Source organism: Typha angustifolia, chromosome 10 (assembly GCF_048772165.1).
Source record: "Typha angustifolia cultivar Huaian chromosome 10, ASM4877216v1, whole genome shotgun sequence".
NCBI lineage: Eukaryota > Viridiplantae > Streptophyta > Magnoliopsida > Poales > Typhaceae > Typha > Typha angustifolia.
The window spans coordinates 7,767,176-7,793,589 of NC_133248.1; the positions used below are offsets into that span (position 1 = coordinate 7,767,176).

General features: G+C 35.8%; 2 protein-coding genes across 2 annotated transcripts; both read right to left on the minus strand.

The window, feature by feature from the left end:
• Positions 1–11: 11 nt before the first annotated feature.
• LOC140768027 (sister chromatid cohesion 1 protein 4) lies at positions 12–17,032 on the minus strand. The gene is made up of 14 exons (XM_073108103.1): positions 16,482–17,032; positions 14,463–14,721; positions 14,198–14,295; positions 14,050–14,099; positions 13,181–13,245; positions 10,968–11,947; positions 10,491–10,880; positions 10,201–10,342; positions 8,633–8,769; positions 6,653–7,626; positions 6,387–6,420; positions 2,872–2,980; positions 2,613–2,742; positions 12–361 (listed from the first exon to the last, which is right to left on the minus strand). The coding sequence occupies exons 1-14, from the start codon at positions 16,603–16,605 to the stop codon at positions 263–265; spliced, it is 3,591 nt and encodes a 1,196-aa protein (XP_072964204.1). The 5' UTR covers positions 16,606–17,032; the 3' UTR covers positions 12–262.
• Positions 17,033–20,530: 3,498 nt separating this feature from the next.
• Positions 20,531–24,978, minus strand: LOC140769390 (BTB/POZ and TAZ domain-containing protein 3-like). The gene is made up of 6 exons (XM_073110090.1): positions 24,878–24,978; positions 23,513–23,876; positions 22,880–23,010; positions 21,849–22,152; positions 21,057–21,370; positions 20,531–20,793 (listed from the first exon to the last, which is right to left on the minus strand). The coding sequence occupies exons 2-6, from the start codon at positions 23,852–23,854 to the stop codon at positions 20,664–20,666; spliced, it is 1,221 nt and encodes a 406-aa protein (XP_072966191.1). The 5' UTR covers positions 23,855–23,876; positions 24,878–24,978; the 3' UTR covers positions 20,531–20,663.
• Between the last annotated feature and the right edge of the window lie 1,436 nt (positions 24,979–26,414).

Here is a 26,414-nt window from a genome sequence, read left to right on the forward strand (position 1 = left end):
AGAAAACTAACTTTACAGCAAAATACTGGCATTAAATGATTAAATTTACAAATACATATATACAGATGTCATAACTGGATACAAGCGTGTCTCGCAACTTTAGTACCACCCAAAGCTAACAGATCAGTAAAGAAGGAAAAAAAAATTTAGCTTAAGCAACTAAAAAGATGTTACAACAACAAATAGGTTGGGTGGATCATGTATTTGGTAAGGAGAAATACAATGTTACCTATAGTTACCATGAGCCTCTTTTTGTTCGGGATTAGAATTCTGACTTCATGAGCTTTACTTTTGGTTTGACATTGATGAGTTCGAACGGGTGTGGTTGTTCAACATGGATATAGTCCCTTGTTTTCAGGACCTGCAAAATAAGACAGAGAACATTAAAATTGAAAAGTGAGATAACTCTACAGGCTTTTCACAAGTACCCCAAAACAGAAGGAAAATATAGATCTCAAATCTGCAAATGCCCTGCACATTAGACTACTTGGGTTCAAGAAGATAACCCATCAGTTTGGATCTCTGTGCTGGACAGCATGGGCAGTGCCGGTTCAAGAAGATAAAGAAACTTGGCAATGTAATTTCTGAGCCAAATAGCCTGTTAGCATGGTACTGGCATGGCCATGCAACAACACCGACAAGATTGCCGCAATGCAAAGCATGGTTAGACATGATCAATTTTGTAGTTTTGTTGGTAGGCAAGAAATTAAAATTGCAGTATCACAAGGAAAATTTGACTAACCGCATATTCATTAATGCCTGGAAGGGCTCATCTATGGGCATTAGCTTACTTTAATCACAATAAACCTCACTCGCAAACCGATGAACTGAATAAGAAATTTCTCAAGTTCAAATTTGTGCAACTACTTCACTAGAAAAGTTGGTTTTCAGAAATTGTCTTCATGTCTTTGGTAACAGTGGACCTTCAAAATCAGCTGAAAGAATTTCAAGATTAAAATTTTTCTGATACCAACTGTCTAATATATCAGCTTGTTTTTCATCAGGTCTTGGCTCGTTTCAAGTCACTTGAAACAAATTGCTCCAACCCATCCCTTATTTGGCAGGCACAACAAAAAAATGCAGAGAGAAGAGCTCATGGCACTTCTTAGGCTGTTCTCAGCGCAACATTTCATTGATCTCCCAAACTACTTATCCGACCTTCTCATACCCATACTTCAAACATATCATCTCCCAACTTGTATAGTGTAAATCATATTGTATAGCTCAGAAATTTTTGCATCTATAAGTATAACATTTGATCTTGGTAACCTTCAGAAGATCTTTCTTATTAATATGTTTTTATAAGCACACTTGATGCACTATAGGTTTAATGTGAGTTCTGTAAAAAACCATACCAACGTGTATGATTAATACATAGATAATCAAAAGGAACGTTCAGTCACCATTAATTGCCAATCTTGCAACATTCAAGGATCATAACTGTTTTCCCTCTGTATGCAATATCTAGTGGAATCTTGGTTTCAATTTCAATTTTTGCCCTGAAAAGAAACAATATGCTTTGGACGAAATGCTTTGGCTGTTTCAAGTTCTATTTTGGCAGTTTGAATTTCAGTTATTTTTGTTAAAAGAAAATGTGAAGCACTAAAACCTTTAGATTACAAAGAAAGCGGCAACCACAATAGTTTGCTGCCCAAGAAAGTCATTGGCAATAGGCGGAGTACTATAATGGTGGTTATAATTGACAGTGCAACAAGTGACAGCTGCTGTAAGCAGTAGCAGCAACATGTGGCATGGCTGGAAGGAGAAAAAAACAGAAATGGAGGCAGTAGCTTTGGTTGCTGCAGCTGCAAGGAGTAAAACATACAACTAGGTATCTCCTACCAATTTTCAGGGAAAAATGAAATGAGGAGAATAAAGTTCTAAGTATTGGTATGGATACTGATATCAACAGCCAAAAACACAACAATCCATATGAACTGTTTCAGGTGTTTCGGTCATTTTGGTTTATCAGCCACTTCAAAAAAAACAAATTAGTCTCACATTTAAATACAAGTTTTAGTTGACAGAGAGGCATCATAATAACAATGCACATGCTGACAAATACGGCTAGTATTAGCGGGTTATCACAGACATTGTATAGCAAATGGCATGTACCTCTCATGGCCATTGGCCATGGGGATACTTAAATTGTTTTATTTACTTAAATGCTCAAAGAATCTCAAGAAAAAAAACATTTCTATGGGTAAAACGAGCCGAATTTGGAGGAGAAAAATGATGATTTTTTATGCTTTTTCTTCTTTTTTTCTGTCTTCAATTGGCCACAGGAGGGCACCAGAAGCCTCTTTATCTTCAATCAATTATTTCAAGGAAACACATCATATGTGCCCTTGAAAATAAAGCATAAAGGACAACTAGACGCCCACAAGAAAACTCCAGACATTAATTGCCATGCCAATCTCTATGAATGACAAGTTGTATGCTGATGCATGCTAAGACATGGAAAAGATACCAAATGAAGGGCCTGCAGCTGCTGTCCAGCATGCAGCCATGCCTCAACAAGTACATCCTTGATTTCAATTTTGAAGGCATTAATTAAGGAAGAAAACTGGAGTATATAAATCTTTCAGAAATATATGACAAGATTGACATACCAAAGTCTCAAAGAACAATCTTGATGCTTCCTTCCGGGTTTTACCACTTAACAAGTGGTCCATAGCAACACTTTTTCTCCCATGCCCAGATTCTTCGTCAAACAAAGTTTTTAGATACCTTGCAACACCCCTACAGAAATTACACAAGAAATTCAGAAGTTCTTCAAGTTTGTTCTAGCATTAATACAACTAAAACACGTTAGAAATACAAAGACGGAAGGTGTATCAAATTTAGTATGCAAATATTTTAAAAGGCCACCTTGTGCGAGAAGACCATCCACTTTCAAATGAGTTAAGCTCTTCAGGATTTGGCACATCACCGTTTGCTTCTTCATCGTAGTCTGCTTCGTCATCAACATTTAAAAATTCTGGTAGAACAACAAAAGGAAATTAAGGTAGAAGCAATCAGCAACTCTCACATCTCATATAGAGATGCACAGATTTACACTATAGGCAGGTAAAAAATAAAAAAAATTAAATAAACAAGTATATCAACAATAAAAGATAAGGACATTGCACTAGTGTGGATTCAATGTGGACTGATCTATGTTAACAATTGATTATAGGTATTTGACAGCTCCTTTCATGTTCAAACAACAATATAGAGGGTTATAGGATTTGAGCAAGCATGATCAAACTATGCATTCAATGTGTCCTTTAATGACAAAATAGTAATTATCATAAATGAAAAATATTGAGTTTAAATCGAGCAATAATAATTCAGTGAATGGCATTTAAGAAGATTGATATGAGCCGGAAATTTTTCACCTTAGAAGCTTGAAGTGAATTAATATTAACATTCTAAACTCCAAAATTAAACTCAAAAATGGGTGTCTCATAAAGATACACTCATGTGTAATATAGAAAGCTATTGAATCCAAGGCTTCTCCTTCCTTTCACATAGTGTAGCCTCTTCTGGGAAAGTTTGCTGTCATTGTTGCACCATACCTACTTTTAGCAAGCAAGCAACACTTAAAGACAATCGCAACTTCTCCCATGGTCAACTGCAATGAGCCATGCGATGATGGCTACAATGCATATAAGCAGATGACATTTGGCTTATAGATAATTTGCAACCTGTAGATCCAATATGATCGTCTGGCTTTGATTTATAAACATTTTTTGCATTTGGATGCACAAGCTAGGCATAAGTTGCTATATCATATTACTAAAATGATAAACTTTCGCACTCCTATCCTGGCAAAATTGACATTGGTTTCAAATTTGTACGAGCTCCTCATTTGCAGCTACTCTCATGTCAGAGTGCACGCCTCACCATTTACAGCTATCACCTACCATTCTCTCACTACTGGCAGCTATCTCTAGTTCTTTACCCAATTATTGCTCCTCCTCACTCCTCTCACATAACTTGGGTCTCTTCCCCTTCACTTCCAAGTGGTCTCCTCATCCTCCACACATCCCCCATCCATCAAAGAAGGCAAACTGTTCGCAGAGCCAACTGCATGAACTCCTACAGGTGTACATTTGGCACCCTATGATTATTGAGTACCAAATAGTCCAGCAGTGCACATCCAATCATATGCTGCAAAGTGACTCAAATTCACGGAATTCCTGCAGTCATAATGCAGTCAATCTGCTGGCCTCTCAAAAGGTCTCTTCGCATTCAATCACAAAAGAAGACCTCATGTTCTACTACCTCACTCTCTGACCTAAGAGGTAAGGGAAAAAAATATAGTAGCAAGCTCTGGAAGAAGGGTCTGATGGAAGCCAGAGCAAGCTGTCACAGGCTGTATTTTTTATACAGTCCATGCGGCTCCTAGCTTCTGGATTGTAAAGTTAAGACAGTCATTCTGCTTCATAAGCACACTTCCTAAAGTATAATGACAAAGCGGAAGACATCGGAAAAAACACAATTGGCACAAGAAATACAGCTATTATATTTGATCAAGTGTGAGGTGCAGACGAATGCTAATGTCTCAATTAATAAAGGGGCTAGAGGGCCATTGAGAGCAAAATGAACATCATTTAACTAGAGGAACTCCAGAATTTTCAAGCTCACTCACCATGTGTCTCGATAGTCCACCTACACTACTAAGTATAGGTATCCCCTATTCTTCCACCAGGTTGTTCAAAGGTGCTATGGGGTGTTACATTTTCATGTGGAGGCAAATGTAGGCCTCAGCCCATGACCAATATGAAATCTGCTCAGAAGGATCATGAGCCTAGGCAAACTGCCTTTGTGACAACGACCCCAGGTGACCCCAACATTTTTCTCGCAGAGGTAAAATGTCCTTATGAAAAGTGGAGAAAATGATAAAACCCATGTGGTTGGCAACTAAGGGTGAAAACGAGTCGGATTAACTCCGACCCGACCCGTTATCCAACCCGACTCGGATCAGATTCGGATAAAAAATTTCTATCCGATTCGGATATGGATTCGGATAAAATTTTTGAAAAAAATTTGGATACGGATTCGGATACAGGTCGGATATATTTTTCGGATTCAGATACGAATATCGGATATCCGCATATTTTTTTAAATAATTTACAGTTTTTAGTTTGCTGATTTAAATAGTAAATATTAATATTGTTACTAATAATGCTTTATATATTATTTATGGAGATTAATTTCTCTAATTTTATATATTTGACATACAAAAAAAATTATTTGTTGTAAAACTCTTAATAATTTTGTGTTAATTATATCTAAATAAAATATTATAATTATTTTAAATTCAATCAATATCCGTTTAAGATCCGATCCTTTATTCGAAAATTATCCGTATCCGTTTAGTTAAGATATGGTTTTAAATTTTACTATCCATTTAATATCCGTATCCGAATCCGAACTAAAAATATGGATCTGGAGATGGGTTAAGCATTATCCGATCCGTATCCGATTCGTTTTCACCCCTATTGGCAACACATTACAAATTCAAAAGGCAAAAAGACATTAGCACTAACATTGCAAACAAAGCAGCTCTAGACAAACTCCAAAATTCATACTCTACCTATAGCCTTCCTCTTCTTAATTTAGGTAATTGAGAGTTGAGACTCCAAAATAGCTAATGTTCCTAACCCCCCTGCTTTCATTTCTTATACTGTTATACATGAAGATGATAAAGCTCCTTGTTGATCCCAGTTGTCTCACACTGTTGCAGCCCAAAAAGGTGGTCCCGAGCCAAAACTAAACCCTTCTTTATTACCAGGTTTGGTTTATTAGTTGCTCCAGTGAAACCGAAATGGATCAGTTTCTGTAGAAACTTCAAATCATGCTCTATACAGTCAATCAATTAGTTTCTTTCTATCAATCTGAGTCTTGCTGAATTAGTAAAGACAAGAATAAAATGCATTGCATTTGTATTGGAACTAAAGGAGGAATTTGAATCTCATACAAGTTCAGACTATACCCTCTTTGCACTAAGATTATTTGTTAATGGTTGATCAAGCTTTAAGGATTCTAAGACAAAAATAATATCAAGAACAAAACATTCGAAGTAGAATGAAAAGAACAAGGAATTAAATATGAAAACTATTGAGAAAATAATGATAAAGCTAGGCACTTAGAGATAAGAATCTTCAAAGAGATGAACAAGATCCTTCCCATAATTATCAAAAAGGGTTCTATGACCTCTATCAGTTATAACTGGTAGCTTTAGAAGTGTAAGGAATATTACTCACCAGTTTATGTGGACAGTTATTTTTATTCAGTAATTATAACTGACTAGAGTTACATAACAAACTTTGGAAAGATAAATTCATAGAATCATAAGGCACAGAAGTTGATAATTTCAATTGTAAAAAGAAGGTAACCTGTATTAACACCACCAATTGCACTGCAAAAGTCCTGCATAATAATAGGAAAACAAAGTTTAAGTAGAGTAACTTTACAAATGATAAGGATCAGATGGAAGTTACAAGTTCACCAGTATGACCAGAAAAGATGACAAGCCACAAGTGAATGATGCATGCACATAGAAACTATCAATAAATGTACTACATTAATGAATGCATATTTGTTTGTTGTAAAAGAAAATGCATCCTAGCACGCAAATATAGTCATCAAGTAAACAGCTTACACTACACTCCTTCGGCACAAAGTCGATGCCAGTGCTTTCCATGTCGATGCCACCCTCTGGGTTATTTTCCTGCAATCCAGAATTCTCTCCTACTGTTGATGCAACATTTTCATCACCTGCAGCGGGAATACTTCCCGTGCCAGTAATCTGAGAATTATTGTTTTCCTTACTATCAGACACTTCCCTAGATAGAATTCCTTTCGGCATATCACTATCATCGTTCATATCCATCCTTACTCCCAAATCACCTGGTACAAAACATTCTGCTACTACATTTGTAAAAGAAGAAATTTCATCTCTCATCATAGTCGGACATTCTATAGGTAAACCTGCCTCAGCTGCAGGATCTAACACACCGACAGATGTCTCACCACTGACACCTTTGTCTAAGTCAGCATGAATATCTTGAGGGCCGTTAAAGAGTAATATATCTACTGTACTCCCGTTTCCTTCCACAATGAGTGCATCTGCAGCATCATTACCATCAGAGGTGCCTTTCATCTCTGGAAGATCAACAGAAGGTTGGATCAGTTCACTCCGTTCAGATGATGCATTGTTATCAATTAAAGAAACATCAGCTCGACAACCACCGAGTGTCCCAAGTTCGTCACCCTGTTCGGTTGATGGTATGGACATACCATTAGCAGCAATTCTTTCCTCATTGTCAATTTCCATCATGCTCACAGCATTCAATTGATTTTCATTTTGCAGCTCTAGCTGAAGAGATCCCGAATGCTCCTGTCGTTCAGAAGTACCAACTGTCTTGCTATCATGTACCTCAAGTGCTGTAGAAGTTTCCTGTACCTCCTCACTGATTTTGTTTGGCATTTCAGAAGACTGTGCAGTAATTTCTTTCCCCCCGGATTCAAAGTCTGAGTTCCTGACAATATCAGGCTCATTTGACAACCCAATGAGACCATTAGTTTCAATATCATATGTACGAGATTGTAAGTTGTTCAACTCTGCTGATGCACCTGGAAGACAAACAGACACTGATTATGAGACATATTTCTACTTTCTAGGAAAAAATTTGAAATCACAAGCATTATGATATATCTATAACAAGACCACAAAAGAAATATTATCGTGCACAATAAAATGCTCAAATATTAACAAGACTATTTCCTTTAAAAATATTAATAAGAACCTATAGCAAAAAAAACATCAGAAAAGAAGGGGAAAACTATGTAAAATATGTGCAATCACAAATACAGGCTGGACCATTTAGGCATTTTTCACATTACAAGTTCATTCTTAGAAATTCTCAAATTAGGAACCCATCTAATCCACCATTTTCCTCAACTCCATTTGTTTCTCAGGTTTTAAGTTTTAACTCCTAAAAACACATCACTCCTCATACAGAAAAACTTTTTAAATATCATATTCATCCTTCTTCTAGACCATCTTGCTTCGAAAAACTTTTTAAATATCATATTTGTCACTGGTCACTACATTCTTTAATATATCATAATTGTCACTAAGATATCTTCTGACTCTTTCAGAATATTCATTATGGCTAGTTTTTTACAAAATATTCATAGAATATTCCTAATAGACCGTAGTTAAATTTAATGAATGCATACAATAACTAAAACACCCTTCTTTCGTGATGCTTGGAGCAAAAAAAAATTATCACTACTTTTCTTGAGAAATAGAAGTTTTCTTTTCTTGCACTATGATGTCAAGTATTACTAGTCTATTAGATAGCTTTCGTATCATTTTAAGCAATTTACACAATGACAAAATGATCTTTTCTTAATCCAAGTTCAGTTTTAATGGTGATTAGTTAGATTTAACTGATGGAATAACATTTTTGAAAGAAATAATTTCAACAGCAATAATGATATTTTGGATAATGTAATGGTAATTATGATATTTTGAAAGTTTTAGTGGAAACTATTTAAAAATCCCAACAATAACAGGTCCATCATGGAACATGCAAGCTAAGAAGAATTTGTGCACAAGAACAACAGCACTCACCAGAAAGTATAGAGTCATTGAATATCTCATCTTCCAACGAACTTTTCTCAATCATCCATATCTCAGGGCGCGTGCATGGAGCCTTTTTCCGTATTCGGCGTATGTCTTCAGTATTTATCAACTGCTGCCGTATCGCACTGAAGAAGAAAATGAGAAACTGGTCTAATAAAAATGTTTAGATAACGACATTCAATTTCAAACATATGATCATATAGGATTGGCCAAGGAAGTACTATTCAAGCCAAGGATGGCCATGCCATGGCACAGCCCGTGCCGACCATCAGCCGTCACGGTACGATACATCATGTGCCACGGCACTTGCCAACCGTGGCGCAAGAAAGGGAGAGAAAAAGAGGAGCGAGGCTAACAGTGCCTCACTCTTTATCATTGCCACTCGAGGTTAGCGGCGGCGATAATGACAAAGAGTAAAGCGTTGCTAAGAGGGACACCGTGCGGCACCCCTCGTGCCACATGCCAATACGCCGCCGGCACGGCCATCATTGTTGAAGGCACAGAATATATATAAGAGTAAAAGGATTTGGAGAAAAATGGATGAAAAAAATAACAAAGTTTCTCAAAAATTTGGGGAAACAATTCAAGCCATGCTTTGTCATGCTGTTTAGTATGATTTGCATGCATCAAATATATATCAATCCGATGAATTATCAGCACTAATACAGGAGGAGTATATTGAAAATCCCTCATGGCCACCCATACCAACTCATGCACTAAATACTGAGAAAATATCACTCCAAAGAGACCCAATTTGGGGTTTCTTGCATCCCTTTTAATACTCACTTTGCGATTTGTGGTTGACCTATATAAATGACATTTCGAATTTTAGGAATCAAAGAAAACATTTTGTTTCCCCCAAGCTTTTTTCCCAATTTAAAAATTATGAGAAAACTTGGGGAAATCCTCAAATTAGACTCTAATTGATATGTAATTCAAGTAGACCTACCATCTTATACACCAAAATCTAGAGCAAAAATACTTTTAATTTGACCCCTAATTCATAATTTAATGTTCTAAAAATAGTTTGAAGTTTTTTTCCTAGTCGTACTAAGGTCACTCAATATGCCAGGGTTGTGCAGAGCAAAGATCAGCATGCCATATGCCTTTGGAATGAGAATTCTTGTCAGACATTCATCATAATCCACAAAAAGAGAAAATAGAGGCAAGTTACTTAAAATGTGTTATGGAAATTGATGGAATCTTTCATTTTAAAAAAGCACAGATACCATAGAGTTTTCAATAAAACCTTCAAATTTACGTAACTCTAAGAAAAACAAACACATTTACAAAATGAGTTCACAACATAGTTGCACCAAAGTATCATGTCATAATGGTTAATAAAAGTTTATAAAAGCTACACAAAAACAAGTACTAACCTAAGCAAAACACCAGAAGAGTAAATTAGGATAACAAAAAATTGCTTGATTATCAAATTCTTTGTCCAAAATTATAAAGGTAAAGAAAACCTAGCAACAAGGAAAAATTATACAGATATACCTGTAAAAGCATTACTGTATTTTTAAGATTATCAGATAGCATAGAAGAAGACATACTCAGCATGTAAGAACATAGCATCATCCAGCAGCACCTTCCTTTTAGGTATGCCTATCTTTGGTGTCAATCTGGGACGTTTTAGAGGTCCTTTAGATAGAGGTGGAGTAGGCTCTATCCTCAATCCTGGAGTCCTTTTACCAACTACCAAAATAATGCATGTAATTAGATAATGTAGAACATTCACACAAATTAGCTATTTTTCTTCTTACAATGTTAAATAAGAGCGGTGGTTACCATCCAAAAATAAACTAGAAGTGAATGACAATTTTAAATGCAAACAGTTTTTTACCTAAAATAGATGCCAGCAGATCGTCATCATCAGGAATGTAGTCTATGTTTCTTTTGAATCTTGGTTTGCTAGTTGTTTTTCCTGTACTCCCATTTTCAAGAAGTAGAGTTGAATCAACCAGACGTCGTTTTCTGCCACTAAGACTGCTCATTTTATTTACACTTCCATCAGACTCAGTGATTCCTTTTTCTGAGGTGATCTGTCCTAATTCATTTGCCTGATCAATATCAACACTTGCAGCAAAGAGCATTTTTTCAGGTTCAGGAAATTCAGAGGTTGATAACTCAATTTGCTTATCAGCATTTGACACATCTTTCCGTAATAGGTTGTCTGAATTCTGATGGGCATCTTCATTAGCGTTTGTAGCATCAGCTGCACATGGATCTCCACCTGCAAGGTTGTTACCATCCAAGAAATTAACTCCCCCAACATTTGCCTAAGGGCAGAACAAGTAAGAAAATTGAAGACCAAACATACCTTGCATTTCACTTGGAGATACACTAGCATGTTCCAGGTTTACACGTACTAATGGCTCTTCTGATTCTTTAGGAATAAAATCAGAAACATTTTCACTCAAGGTTGTATCATCTACAGAAAGTGCTTTGTTTGACCCCATAGTGCAAGGTTTAAGATGGATATCAGAATGGTTTACACCTTCTTCAGTTGGGTCCTGATTATCAAGAACTGATGGTCCAGCCTTATCCTTAACTGACTTGCTGCTCATAGCCTCTGTTACTCCCGATTCGGGTAAACTATCAGTAGGTAATCTAGAAGGTGATTTGATTACTTTAGCATCCAACACAGAATTGTCAGCAGGAGCTTCTTCTGGAACCATCCCTTCCAGCCCATTACAAACAGTATTGTTTTCTGCACTAGTTGGAAGCTCATTTTCGATAAAAGCTGTAGCAGGAGATGGAACATGCACTACATTAGCAGATTCAGGGTCATTTGTTACTGCATCTTTCACGACATGATTCTCAATTGTTGAGTCCGGAAGTGCATCTTGCAAACTCGAATTAATTGCGTTGTCAGCTTTGATGGCACCATCAATAATTGATGGTGAAGTTTTCCCTCGTGGACTCAAAGCAGGACTTTCTGGTACATTGGCTGGTATAGTCTCTTCCATTAATCCAGGGGTAGACGGAGCATGTGCATACTCAATCAACTCTGATGATAATACTCCATTAGCAGCACTTTGATCGCATATTGGAGGACCTTCTATATTATTATTGGAAAAGAATGCTTCGTTAAGATCAGGAGTCTGTATATTGTAACCATGCCAGTTAGGAGGGTCATCATTTCTTTTGAGATCTTCCATACTTGAATAACCCTTTTCATAACTGGAAAGTCCAAACAAGCTCTTGCTACTTCCAGCACTTCTATCCTTAATAAACCCACTTTGATCTTCATCAATGTCCATGTCAGTAGGAGGAATTGAAGATTCGCCTTGAAAGGCACTGCGATGAAGCACAAAAAGAAAATGACTATAGAATAAGAAGATCAGAGTGTCAAACCAATGAACAATGACGACAGCGGACATTTAAAATTTCCAATACTTACTATTCACGTCAATATTTAAAAATACGTGCAACTTTAAAAAAAATTAATAAACGTAGATCCTGAAAATAAGATAGACAGTGCACTAGTACAAGCTCAAAAATTTAAGTTACATCAGTTTGTGTTTACACTACTACATAAAGAACATATTTTCTCTGCTCTCACTTGTCATAGAGAACTTAATTCTTTACATCAGAATAATTTATTAGAAGATGCAAATGACTAACTCCGTGAAGGATACTCAAGGTTTTAACATAATAAGATAGACCACAGTGAGTCAGAATTATCTAGTGGGTTGTCATGGACTTAGTGATACTAGAAATGAGTACATACTTTGAAATACAACTAAAAATGCAAAAGTAGAATCATTTTGAATAAATAAAAATAACCATCATATGAAGGATATGAAGATCTATGAAGCATGGATACAGATTCACATATAGATACGATACAAATACGTCGATATGGCAAATATGAAAAATAAGGATATGACGCTTAAGATATGTAGCTCGTATATGTATATATTTATATCTAAACATATATATTAGTGAACTTATTTACTTGGATTTCTTAATTGAGGAATTATATATTATCATTATGAAGATATATTATCAACTTTATCCATTAAAAGAACTACCATTCATAACAAAGGTTTTGTATATTACGTAGTACATTACTCCAATTTATCTAGTAATAGAACTACCATTCACTAACAAAGGTTCTATATATACATAGATAAACAAGTGCATCAACCTATAAATTAGAAGAAATTAACTACTGTAATAAGATTTCTTAAAATAGATTATAAAGTAAACAAGTGAACTCAATCTTTCAAAACGAGAAACCTTCTAAATCCGATAAAAAATGAAAAGTAATGTTTTCTTGAATTTACTCATATTGATAGCAATATTAATTTCATTTTAAAAAATTGGTTACTTTAAGAAAGTATATAATCGACAAGTATCAATACAGATACGGCGAGAGTATATTAGTATCCATGTTACATGGATAAAGATAGAGCAACCGTAAAAATAGAATAACCAAGGGAACAAAAAAAAATAGAGAAAAAAGGTTGGAGTATCAACTAAGTAATCAGACAAGAAAGAAGTTAAAGAACAAAGAAGATAGTTTACCCGTCATCTGAACCCAGTCGAATTGAAGCATGCTGAGATGCGTGATTCTTATCAAAAAATAGATCCTGCCAATAGCAACGACAATAGTTAAACAAAGTGTCTGGTTCTAGACAACATACTCATAGTCGCCTCTACATGCACACACAAAAAGACACTTTCAAAAGTGAAAAATCCACATAATAGTTAATGACAAAAGGCCATCTCACTCTGTTAGCCCTACTCATGTGGCCAGCCATGCACCACGACAAACTAGACAAGAATGATATAAATTCAAAAATATTATGGATAAGACATATTTGCTTTCCTAGCCTTCATCCAACTTTGAAAGAATAAGAAAACATATATAAATGGAGTTTAATATTTCTAAGAAGATGATCCAAGTACCTTCATCATTGGATTTCACTTAAATGGTAGCTGTGACATGAAAGTGGGAAATTGTTCCAAACTAGCTGAAATTTAATGATTGGGGTTGACATAGGTGAAAGTTTTCTCTTTAGGTTTAGATTTTACTTCACTCAGCTGACTAAGCATTTGCCACATATGACAGATCAACCTAGCTGGATTGCCTTCAATAGTTCAATCTGACATATAGTGAGAGAATTGTGTTCAAATGTAGAACAGTTGCCACTTGGCATATAGTAACTACTTGAAAGAACCATACCAATAGCATCAAATAGTATTCAATATCCTCACTGATAATTAGGATGTATTTAATGTGGAAAAGGAAATATGGGCCAATGTGTGAAGCATTTCCATCTAGGACTTCCATTAATGTTGCACAATGATATTAAGGAACAATGTCTAAATATATGTGTATGTCATTTGTAAGCAAATATGGGCCAAAGATATAAATAGATCACTGTACTTACCTCATCAAGGTCTAAGCCAATGTGTGAAGCATTTCCATCTCCAAACCTTTCTGTATGACAATTTAACATGTTCAACTTAGTTAAAATGTTGATCTCCTGTGGTTAAACCCTACATCAAGGCTATGCAGTATGATAGCTCAATACTAACCATCCAACCCAAACTGTGATGTTGGGTATCCTGTTCCCTCCAAATTATCTTGAAGTGTAATATGCTCTTTCGCACTGATGTGGTGATCAACAAAGTCTCTACAGTATAAACATCAAGATTAATATGTAATTGTATATAATAAGAGCACCTCTTCATATAGTTATACAAAGTAAATACACAACGATATATAACAGTTAGTTTGCAGAATAAGAATCAGATATGAGAATACACTAAAGAATGCAATAAGAGAAAATCCAAAACTCACCCAGGAAATGCAGTATCAGGTAGTTCAAAATCATCAAGATGGAATGTCTCAGGCAGAGTGATAGAATGATAAGGTGCAGTAGATTCTTCAGGTGGAAGATCCACAGCAGCTGACCTAAAAGCTTGTTTTATCTTGAGCAGAGCCTCACTGCAATCATGGAAGAGATAATTCACCTTGCGAGAATATATCCTCACCACACCAAGGAGTAGATGGCTAGATAACCGAAGTGCAATTGGGACTTCAGGAAAAAGAATTGAATCTGCATTAAGAATATAGATATGTCGTGTAACTCAATAGTCAAATTTTCTCCCAAAAGCAAAAAAAGAACCTATCCAATAGAAATTGAAGGAATCAATAAGAAATGAAGAAATATTTTACAATAATGATAGGTGACACAATGACAGGCACCCATGCCGGCATAATTATCAAGCCGGACATCCGTACACCATAATGCAGAAGAGTCGAACTGATTGGTAGTAATAATAGGAACACTAGAAACGGACCTAGGGTGCCAACCTATCTGGTCCCATGAATTTATGTTGGGTTGAATGTAAATATTAGTACAACATGTCAACTGGAACCCAAACATGATTGATAAATTGTTTGTGTTTCTCAAACACGAACACTATCCCTCTATTGTACAGGTCATATAATCAATGGCGTAACTAGTTTACTGCACTCATTAAATGGATTGCCTTTTATAGTCTAGGTAGTTTTGGCCTTTTGGGTCAACTAATATGTTAATACTTCGAATGTCAAACTTGACTAACCACGTAACACTTAAAGCTGCCAACATGGGCACGAGGTGAATACGACATGAACATAACCCATTTAACTTATATAGGTTGAAAAGGGTAAAGATATCAATAATACAAACACAAAACATGACCTACCTATTCTTTGTATTATGCGGGCCGACACACTTACGACACTAGATGCCTATTTCAAGCCCAAACCTGTTCAAAGGTCACGTGTTCATGTCAGATTGGCAAGTCATGTTAAAAGTAGCTACTCTAGACGAGCTTGAAATTAGGACAGCAATTCTATACAATCTTCAGTACAAGAGCTAGTGAGTTTTTAGAGTTTCTATGTACCCAAATATCTTCAAATAGCCATAAACCTTTTAAAACTACTACTACTAACAATAGATGACGGGCAAAAACTAAAAGAATATGCTTGTGAAAATTCAATAAATTTAAAGTCTTCAACTGTGATGTGTTCTCACAGAAAGGCCACATCATGTACGTTTTAAGCTATAGAATTCTCTGGGGTTTCTTATTATGTTCCAAATTACACAAACAGAAGTGCCAGCTAGCTTTTGATGAGGTTAAGATCATGACACAGTAAACAGCTCTACAAAGCTTTGGTCTGTAATTAAATTCATTTCCATTTCATAGTTATGTTATATCCTCACACGAACAACTCAACAATTGTTCTGCAAAAGCCAAGCCAGGTATCCTGCCCCAAATAGAGCTAACCTAAATATGTAAGTTTGTAATGGAGCATCATTAATCAGATGGCACTCACTGATGCAGGTGGTCCAATATTGCCCTAATACAACTTGCTATGAGAAGATAACCACAACTCCGCAACAAAGGGCGGGCCATTGATAAATAAGACGAAGCAGACCACGTTCAAGAATTACCATCTACACCTTTTATATGGAGTTCTTATTTTGGGGAAAAGAAACAATAAAAGGTCCGAGATCTCCAAGGACGCTGTGCTAGTTTCATACAAATCACACCAAGAAGGGAATTTTGCAAGATATGACCACAAAAATTACCAGCGAATACTATATTCCGACAGATACTTTACTTGGTGGCGAATTACGTATTCAACTTTGGAAGAACAATTACACTTGTATGAGAAAAATAAGTGTGACTTCGTAAATTAGGGCATTTCAAATGCTGGAACGGCTGGCAGAATGGGTAAAAATGGCGCCTTTGACACTTGCCAAAACAAACTGACACCCTCCGTTCAGAAAAGGAGAAAATATGATAAATTTATAATGATACTTACCTACAGAGACGCCGATATCAGTATCAGCAACCTGATTCTTCCTCAGCTTCCGCTCCAAATGAGCTGCGATCCATATCGTCCCCAGAGGCCCCTTCTTGGCCAAGATAAACTGCGAATAGAACATCTTCCTCCTTTCTCACAGACCTCAAAGAACCCTAAAACCCCCCCAACCACCCTCTGCTTACCCCCAATTCAGCAATCTCGAAAACCCTAGCCCCCAATTTCCCACTGAACCAAGCCCCAAGATCCAAACTTTCCAAACCCTAGCTCATCCCAGCACCACCACGCTAGCTAATCATGACTGACCCCTACTCCAGCTCCCCAATTTCAAATCTCCAGCCCCATAACCCTAATTTTGACCCAGGCGGTGCTTCCGAACCTGGAATAGAAGCAATTCGAGGAGGAAAGAACTGGATCGGGAGATCTATCGATCTCGAGGCTGAGGAAAGACCAAAGTATCGGAATCGAGAGGAAAAATAAGATTAGAATAAGAAAGGAAAAATATATTTTGGGAGAGAGAAAAGTGAACCCCAAAAATAATAAAAGACTTGGGACTCGAAAGTAGTCTATCTCTCTCTCCGTGACGACTAAACAAATACAGGATTTTTGAATTTTCGAAATTGCTGGCGAGAAAATAGCCGCGCCAAAACGAAAAGACGGCGCGATATACCGTGCCGCGAATTTCCCTACCAGCCGTTGGATTCCAATCCCCTCGTAGCGACACCCATCCTTAGCCGGTAGTATTCCGGGACGTGAGATATCGCGACACGAGCGGCGTAGGAGAGAGAGTTGTCCCGTGTCGGATTTGGGTCAACGGAGTGCGTAGGAGCTATACTACGGCTAACGAGGGGTATTTAAGTAATTCACCGGCTGCGCTCCTTTTGACGATCGTCTGATTTGGACCAATGGCAAGACGCCACATTTCGGAGACGCACTGTTAATTCTCGTTTATGCCCTCGGGTTCCTTTTTTCCAGTTATAGTTGATGATGATGAGGCGAAGCGGAGTGCCGCAGCTAACATTAGATTTTATGTTTGTTCTTTAAAGAAAAACGTTAGATTTTATGGAGAGGAGAAAGCGGCAAGCGAAAATAGGAAGAATTATATTGGAAAGTGAGTCAGCTCCTAATATGCACAAAATGAGATGAATAAAAAAAGAGGCGTTAGGTTGCAACAAAGGAAGTTGATAGGTCGTGGCAAAATCAATATAATCTAAGACAAAATTAAAATAAATAAATAATTATCAAATCCATTTCCTATGGATATATATATATTTAAATATTTATTTATATCACTTTATCGACTCGACTCGACTCGCCATCAAAAACTGATAAAACTGTTGTGTTTTTCATCTAAGACTTAATAGACAACGGATTAAGAAATTTCAAAAGTGAGGTTGTTCCTCGAATCGGACTACAGAACTCTTTCATCAATATCCTCCGATCGAAATCTGGTTTTTCTTGGAGATGTAGATTTTTATTTTTATATATCTTTTTAATTATATGATTTAAACATTATATCATTCTTCCACTGTTTTAGACAAGCTAACCACATTGTTGACTGGCTAGCAAATCTAAGAAAAGTCTAATCTTTTTCGTCAATTTGGGCTCGATCAACACAATCAGATTTAAATGCTTTATTGTATAAGAATATTTTAGGTATTTCTGTAGATACTTCGAGTAGTTTTGTGCTGGGATAATACATTAACTTTTCCATCAAAAAAAAGTTTAAAAAATTATTGATGAGAATTTTTCAACAATAATGGACCTCAAATTATTAATATTATTTCTTGTTTATCAAATTTCAACAAGATATTATTTCTCCTTTTTCTATCTTAAATAATAGCATAATGTTTTATTCATCTCAAAACATGCGTGAAAGGTTTGTGATTGCTCGTGTAATGAGATAATAAATATCACAGAGGTATTACATTAATTTGACGGCTCCGTTAACGGTCATTTGATTTTTAAAATTAGATCTTACGACGAATACATCTACAAAATAGATCTTGAAGGAATTTAGATACAAATTAAATACCAATGAGACCTTAAATAAATAAAAATATAAATACAATCGAGATTTAGATAGATTTGAAAAATGAGTGAATTTAAATATATTGAAAGTTTTAGGATTTTAAGAGTTAGAAAATTTGAAGACATATGATAATTTATTGCTATATATTTATGAATGAAATTGTGGAAGATGAAAAGGTTGAATAAATTATAACTAAAATGGTTAGGAAAGCTAAAATGTTTGCAAATCTATTAAATATGAAATTCAAGTTATATATCATGGATAAATCGATATTCGAATATCCAATAAAATTTGTTTAACCATATTTGAATTCGAATTCAAAATTTTGTGAAAATTCTATCTAAATCTGAATCTAAATTTTTATCCTATAAGAAATTTATAAGTTATATCTATTTTTTTTTTCATATGGAATCTGATTAGATTAGATATTATCTAACCATCCATAGAAAGATTTAGGAAAGCTATTTTCAAGACAAAATAAAATGGAACCAATTTTATATCTCTCTGTTATTAGCTTTTAATAATCACAAGGCACGAAAAAGGAAAGCCCAAAAACAAGACTCTTTTTCATATTACTCAATTCATTACCACTCCATTTAGAAAATTAGAAGAACAAACCAAATAGTATGATTTCGATATAAATGTTTGTTAGATATGTGGTTTCGATATATCAAACAGCCCTTATTAATAATATTAATATATCAAATATGCACAATTAATGTGTAAATACAGATTGACTAGCACGCGAGGTGGGTCTACCCCAAATCCTAACTCGATAAGCAGATGTCCTATATTGTACATTTGCACCAAGTAGCTATTGTAAATAATCATATTTGAAAATACTTGTTTGTAGTTTTGGGCTAGAAGTTCCATTTGGGCCAACCTTGTGCCGGTTGGTCAGCCTACATCATCGGATATGCTCTAACACATCATTTAATGTGCAATTGATGACTTCAATCAATCTCGCTTAAACAACTATTGCGTTGGCGTTTGTTAAACTTATTTGCACGAATTGGTTCGAATGGAAATGTGCTCTTAGTTTTGCACGGTTGTCATTATATAAAGATGATCGAGACATAGCATAATGCACATTATAATATTTTATTTTATTTTACTCATGGTCGTAAAATGAAGTGATGGATTTTGAAAACTGAATGCATATATATTCTACAGTCGATGTACATTTTGCTATAATAGAATGCAAACAATTTATATATATAAAGCTCATTATTACCCATTAAAAAAAATTGAGTTGCAAAAGTCCTTTCAATCTGCCACTTAATTAGTGAAAATTTCAAAATTAATATTAAATGACATTATTTTATTAAAAAAATACTGTTTGTTAGGGAGTTATTGAGCTTTGGAATTTGTTAAACAATAAATTTACTACACTCTATTAAAAAGAGCAAAGAATAGAAAAGGATTTACAAAGAAAAGAGTATATTCATCAGAAATACTTGTGGCCCATAAACGGGATATCACTATCCTTTTATCATCCGATGACATTCATGTATCTTTTGTCTTACCATTAGTTTTTCTTATTCCGCAGCCAAATGGGCTCATCTTTTGAGCTGCAACTCATGGAACCAGTCAAATCTGCAAGTCTAGATGTAGTTACACCTCCCTCACTAAGGCCAAAAACCATTTGGAGTATCATCAAAAGAAAGAAGAAGATGGGAGCATCATTGACCAACTGGAACCTAAACATTTGTGAGGCCCAAGCAGGAGGCATCATCAATCACTAACCTGACATTTAAGAGGCCCAAGCAGCCCTTGGCATCATTTAGGGGTGCCGTATGGCACCCGTCATGAGGTGGCGTTTCACTGAAGACTAACTCTTTGTTGCCATTTTTCCCTCTCGTCATCGTCTCTTTCTCTCATTCACTTATGGCACGGCCAGCAAGTGCCACAGCACGTAGCCAACCACCGTTCAGCACAGACGTGCCTCGGTTGATGCAAAAACTGCTCACTAGATGAGCAAAGTTAAAATATCACAACCATCCAAAACATGCACAAGTGATCGGCAAGATAGTTTTATACAAATAACCATTGAGATTGTTATATACAAATATATACTTGGAGATGGGAGTAAAAGAAACACATTATTACTGGCTGTGCGTTAGCTGCTCTGTGGTTCCTTATATACATTTTCACAAAACCAAGGGCCTTCTATGGCAGATCGACCTGATGGTTCCTTTAGTGGACAGTACCTTGCTCGCCAGCAGCTTCCATTTCGTCTCCTCCTTTTTGCTTAGATGCTGCATCTTATCCTTAAAATGCCTGAGGGAAAAATAAAGGAGGATGTTGGCTTGTGTATACTCAAAGGAATCATGCACACTAGTAGCAGTGATGAATCTAGTCAGATGGTATGAATATTGACTTGAAGTTCAACCTTAATGCTAATCATATCACTATCTTTCCCTGAATTTAATGACACCTTTTCTTTTCCTCGAGTTCAAGTTCAATACATACCACTACCTTGCAAAACTGGACTTAGTTTGAAGACAAAAGCAACATATAGCTGAACCTAATGAGTGACAAACCTGCAGAGAGGAACCTTGCAAGTGTCTGGCTTGGAACACATGCAAGAGTGGAGCTCAAGAAGCTGCCACATTCGCTTGCAGCTAGCACACCCACCGGGGATTCTAGTCCTGCAACCTGAGAAATGACGAACTAGTGATTCAAGTGTCTTGCAGGCTGGGTAGTTGCATGCGCTTTGGCCATCTTTGAGCACCTTGTCACGAGGTCCAATTGTCCGGCATCCATCTTGGCATATGTGCAGAAGTGCTTCCATTGCTTCATAAAGTTGAACATAAACCTTCCTTTCCTCGATCTTTTTAATTCTCTCTTGCTCTTTCTGCAGTTCATAAGTAAGATGATCAGACTGTAGGACTTAAACTGAGAATGATAGGAAAAAACCGCAGGAATAGAGACTGCCCAAGACTGGACACAAATATTTGGCAATACCATAAAGCCCAAATAATCGAGAATCAGAGGATATCTAATCTGGCAAGGGATTGCCAGGTCCAAAGTAATTGCTGTGTCATGCCACATGCAACATTTGCATGTTATCAGAAGACTCAATAATCATTATGTGTATAAGTATACTTCTAGTTCTTTTTCTAGATCCCTGAACTATTCAATGGGGAGATTTTCTTTTCATTCTTCTTCATCTCTGGTTTTCACCCTTTCACGAGTCAGTGTGCTAGCTGAACCTATCTAATTCCACCAAGTAATGGTGGAAAGCAGGTATTGCAGGCTAAAGGAATTCTAGTAACTAACTTCTCATTGTAATTATAGGAGAACATGGCATAGTATATTCAAGCTGAACTCACAGAATCTTCCTCCACAAGTGACTCAAGAAGCTCCTGTTCTAGGCCTGGGTTAGCTTGCTTCATTACTTTCCACCCCTCCGAGACTGAGATGGTCTTGAAATCTTTAACAATCATACGAGTAGATAAAAGGGAGAGGCGTGGTGCGTCACATTGCTGTGCTAACTGAAGCACATCAACCACATTCTCGGTGGTCAGTGCTTCTTCCAGCTGGTTGATGCAGAACCTCTTGAGAGAAGGGACTGAAAATGTGTGAGCCAGGACGAGCAAATGAAGAGCATGTTTTTTCATCTCCTCCTGTTCATAGCTACATTGAGTTGGGATAATTTAAGTTAGAGATTGGAATCATTAATATGAAAAAAAAAGCGTCAAGATACTTGCCTGCATTTATTCTTGTGAATCTAAGAAATGCTAGACTCTCACCATTAACCCTTGCAGGTTATAGTTATAGCAAATATTTGAGTACCATTATTTAAGATGGCCAGTGATATGAGATGATCCATCTTTTAGGATTATCTTGTATAATATGAAGGCCAAACGAATTGGCACTGACTAAGATATTCCCGTATCTTGTGTACCTGAGTATCAAATAACATTATAACCCTGGAAATAGCTTTCATGCTTTGCCATTTAATTAATTTCTTGCAAAATGGAAACTCATAACTAGACAAGAAGTGAAATTTCAATCACAGTAACTGATATCACGTGATATATAGTTTTGCATATTAAAACTTCTTAAGAGTATGAAAAATGTTATATAAGTGCTTATCTGAAGAAGGACTGTGTAAAAAAGAAGAAAGAAGCTGTTTTAGCTTATTTTTCCTTTGGAGTTTGCTTGATCTTATTTCCTATTCCTACTGACAATTGGTCTAAATTCAAGTCCAACTTGGTTGATGTGCAGAATCAATGTTGACAAATTCAAAATATCAGTGCAAATTCCTAGTTCTCATGGCACCAATGAGAAAAGGCCATTAAGTTATCGATCAATTGAAATTTAAAGCAGGAAAAAGAATTAAACAAAATTACAGGCATACCTTGAAGAGTACAGGAATCTGATAAATACACGGACAGCTTCTGGATGCACTCCAGGGATTTTAATAGACTTGAAACCTTCTTTGTTTCTTGCTTCTTTTAACATACTTCTTAGCACAAGAGAGGTTATACCCTGTTCAGGAAATGCCTTATCCCTTATGTTGTATGAAGACGAATAATAAATTTTAGAAAGTAGAAACTTAAGAGATCGTGCAGGCAAAGCCAGTTAAGAGAACCGAAATACTATCAAAACAAATTCAGTTGGTCATTTTAGTAAAAGAGCATAAAAAATAAGAGAACGTGAATATCTTTTTTCTCTTTCTCTTCTCTATGTATCTAATACTACACAGACCTGCAACTTAGGAAATGAATACTGACGCAGGTACCATTAACTTGCTAATATCACAGAAACTCCTGTTTGATCTCAAATTCTATCATCTTTCCTGAGGTCAAAAGTCTACCTCGATTCTTATATCACTTCCTCGATTTGTTCCAGAGATCGGGATTGTGCAAAACTAATCATCTGGACATATATTGTAATTTTATGACATAAGAAATGCATTTATTATATTGCAGTGACAAATCATACAGTGAAAACTGATAATACTTAATCTTAATGAATACAGCATACTCACAAGAACACTTGAATGTGCCAAAATTATGCCCTTGTCATCTGTATGTACCCGGACGTCAGCTCCATATCCTTCAAGAAATATATTGTCCCAAGCATGCCTTGTTTCCTCAGGGACATAATTAGTACCCTTTATCTTTCTGGAGCATTTATCCCCGCCATAAGATGCGCGTGGCAACCGCGGTGGTTGAGGAATGTTGCTGAACTGGGGCCTTGAAGATGTACACGCATCTGGCACGGCTAAAATTTCAGCCGAGGTGCTACTCTCAAGCTGCAAGTTAAATGGATTATCAAATGACTGATGGCTTGAGAAGAGTTGCGAAGAGTCCAGCCGAAGGCATGCCATCAACTATTGTTCCTCTTACTTCCTGAAGAATGCAGGGATGCATAGCATTGAAGTCATTAAGCTATATACCATGTACAACTATGCAAGAAAGGCCGGAGAAAGCAAATTATACAAATCAGAAGAGAATAATTGACTCAAAAGATAATAATGACACACAACACAAGTATGACAATCAGGAATGAGAAACAACAAATCATACTAATGATCAATTTCCTTTAATACTATGGAATCCAAAGATAGATACATATTGAACTTGCTACATATCTATCAGGGGAAATCTATCTCCATGTTTATAACTTCATTCGGATCTGATAATTATAATGACTTCAGAATACCATCATATTCTTATTTACCAGATAATTCATGTAATAGTTTACTCCAACCCTTGTATCTATATTTGTTCCTTCGATATCAAAATACTTGCTAACCAAGCACTGCCCAATGGAAAGATACTATGCATAGAGAAAGGAAAGGAACTCTTACTTGAAGAAAAAAGAGAGTAGAAGGACAAGCAAAGAACAGAATATCAGATTACAAAGGTAACCAATCCTTGGCTAACCATAGTTAGAGTCTTATCTAAAATAATGAAAAATCCTAAAATTTTCCTAGTTGTATGTATACAGAGTATAATTCAACATTAAATAGTGGACTAACTAATACTAATTCTTTTGTATGTTTTTTGTTTTTTGTTCTGCTGGTATGGCCATTGCTATCATTCATAAACGAATAATAAATAAGCCTCTCTGTTCCAATTAGTCTCCAGTTCAAAAATGGATTCTTGAGTAGTAGAAACTTAATAGACTTGCCACCAGTACAGCAAAATTATTCATCAACATCCAGAACATAAACCAATCATTCTTTTAAACATTTCCAACAAGAAAGAAATCTACCATCAAGAACAGTTCTACAAAATATACAACCAACAGTATCGCCTCGTCTAAGATCACTCAAACAACAGCTTCAAACCACCTTTCTAATGATCACAAGCTCCAAAACTTGCAGAAAATCGAACAAATAATTTACCTCGAAGGTATCGTCCGTTCAGCAATAGAGAAAGATGCGAGAGAGAGAGAGAGAGAGGAGAGAGAGGAGAGAGAGAGAGGGGGGGGGGGGGGGGGGGGGGGTAAAGAGGAGTAAGATTTCGTTCTTCTTTTTTGTTCTTATTCGATTACTAATAAAATACTTTTAAAAGGCGAGGAAATTTTGGTACTTTGTGTGGGTGAGTGCGGACACCGACGACTTCACGTGTAATAAAATGAGCGAACGCCAATGGGGCAATGCCACGTAAGGGATAAAACCACCGGCACGGACGGTCGGTGGGGACTGAGAGCGATTCGCTGTAACCCCCACTGCAGGAACACGAGAAAGAAAATGATTCGTTCCTTCGAGAGTTCGATGTGGTGCAGGGACTTTTTACGATAAGAGGACAAAGGAACGATTCAATGACAAGTATTAATTTCTCTATCCAAATCCAACGATTATAATAAAATAATATTAAATTACTTCTCTTCACTCTTTTAAATTACTATAATAATAAATTGATATAAATTGGTCCTTATAATTAATAAAAAGCAATAATAAAATACTAAGATTCTAGTTTACTCGTACGTTAATTTAGTTACATATGTAAAATATCTTATATGCCCCTTAATTTATTAAATTGAGAAAAAAAATTATATATTTTATATTTTACTCCCTAATTAAGTCTAAATTTATTTCAGCACTTATAATTTTATTCGTATCGCTTTATCTCTTATGGGCTATATTTAACTGTAATTGTTATTTTTCCTATTATATTTGGCCTATCTACGGGTTGAATTAGAAGATACTTAATGTGAATAGTTTTAGATGACAAAGATATGATAAAGAAATACGTATGTTTATATAATTGTCATATATTATTATTTGAAAATCTGATAAGTATTATTTTAAATATGTTGAAAAGCTTATCTAATTATTTATAATTTTATTTTTAATAAGTATTTTCAAATTTGACAATCAAATTTGATAGAAAAAGTAAATACTTCGATTTGAATATAATCGTAAAGTTAAAGCAACATAAATAAAATTATAGGGGAACAAAATAAATTTAAACCTAACCACATGGGGGATAAAATATAACTTCTCCTATAATTTAATATTAGTTTTAATGAAAATATTATTCTATTCGGTCCAAATTATTTATAGATTTATGTTTCTCTCTCCACATAGAGGGAAGAGAGAGCGCTGAGTAGGTGTGCCAAATAAGAGACACCGAAAATCGACCTCATCACCACATTAAACTAGATTGCATAGAAGTGTTTACATGCATAGAGATGCAAAATCTTCTAGTATTTTTATGTGCACCTAATATAAAGAGGCTAAAGATGCTGAACTTTTTAGCGTCTTTATGTGCTAACTGTAGAAGGGAGTTTACGAGCCTAGTATAGAAATAATTTAGTATTTTTAGAGAAATATCGACTAAAAAATGAAAAAAAAAGACAAATCTAAGATTCCTAAGTAAAAGAATGTCTACTCTATATAGTTTTGACGATGCTTTAGTACTTCAAATTTATTTTGA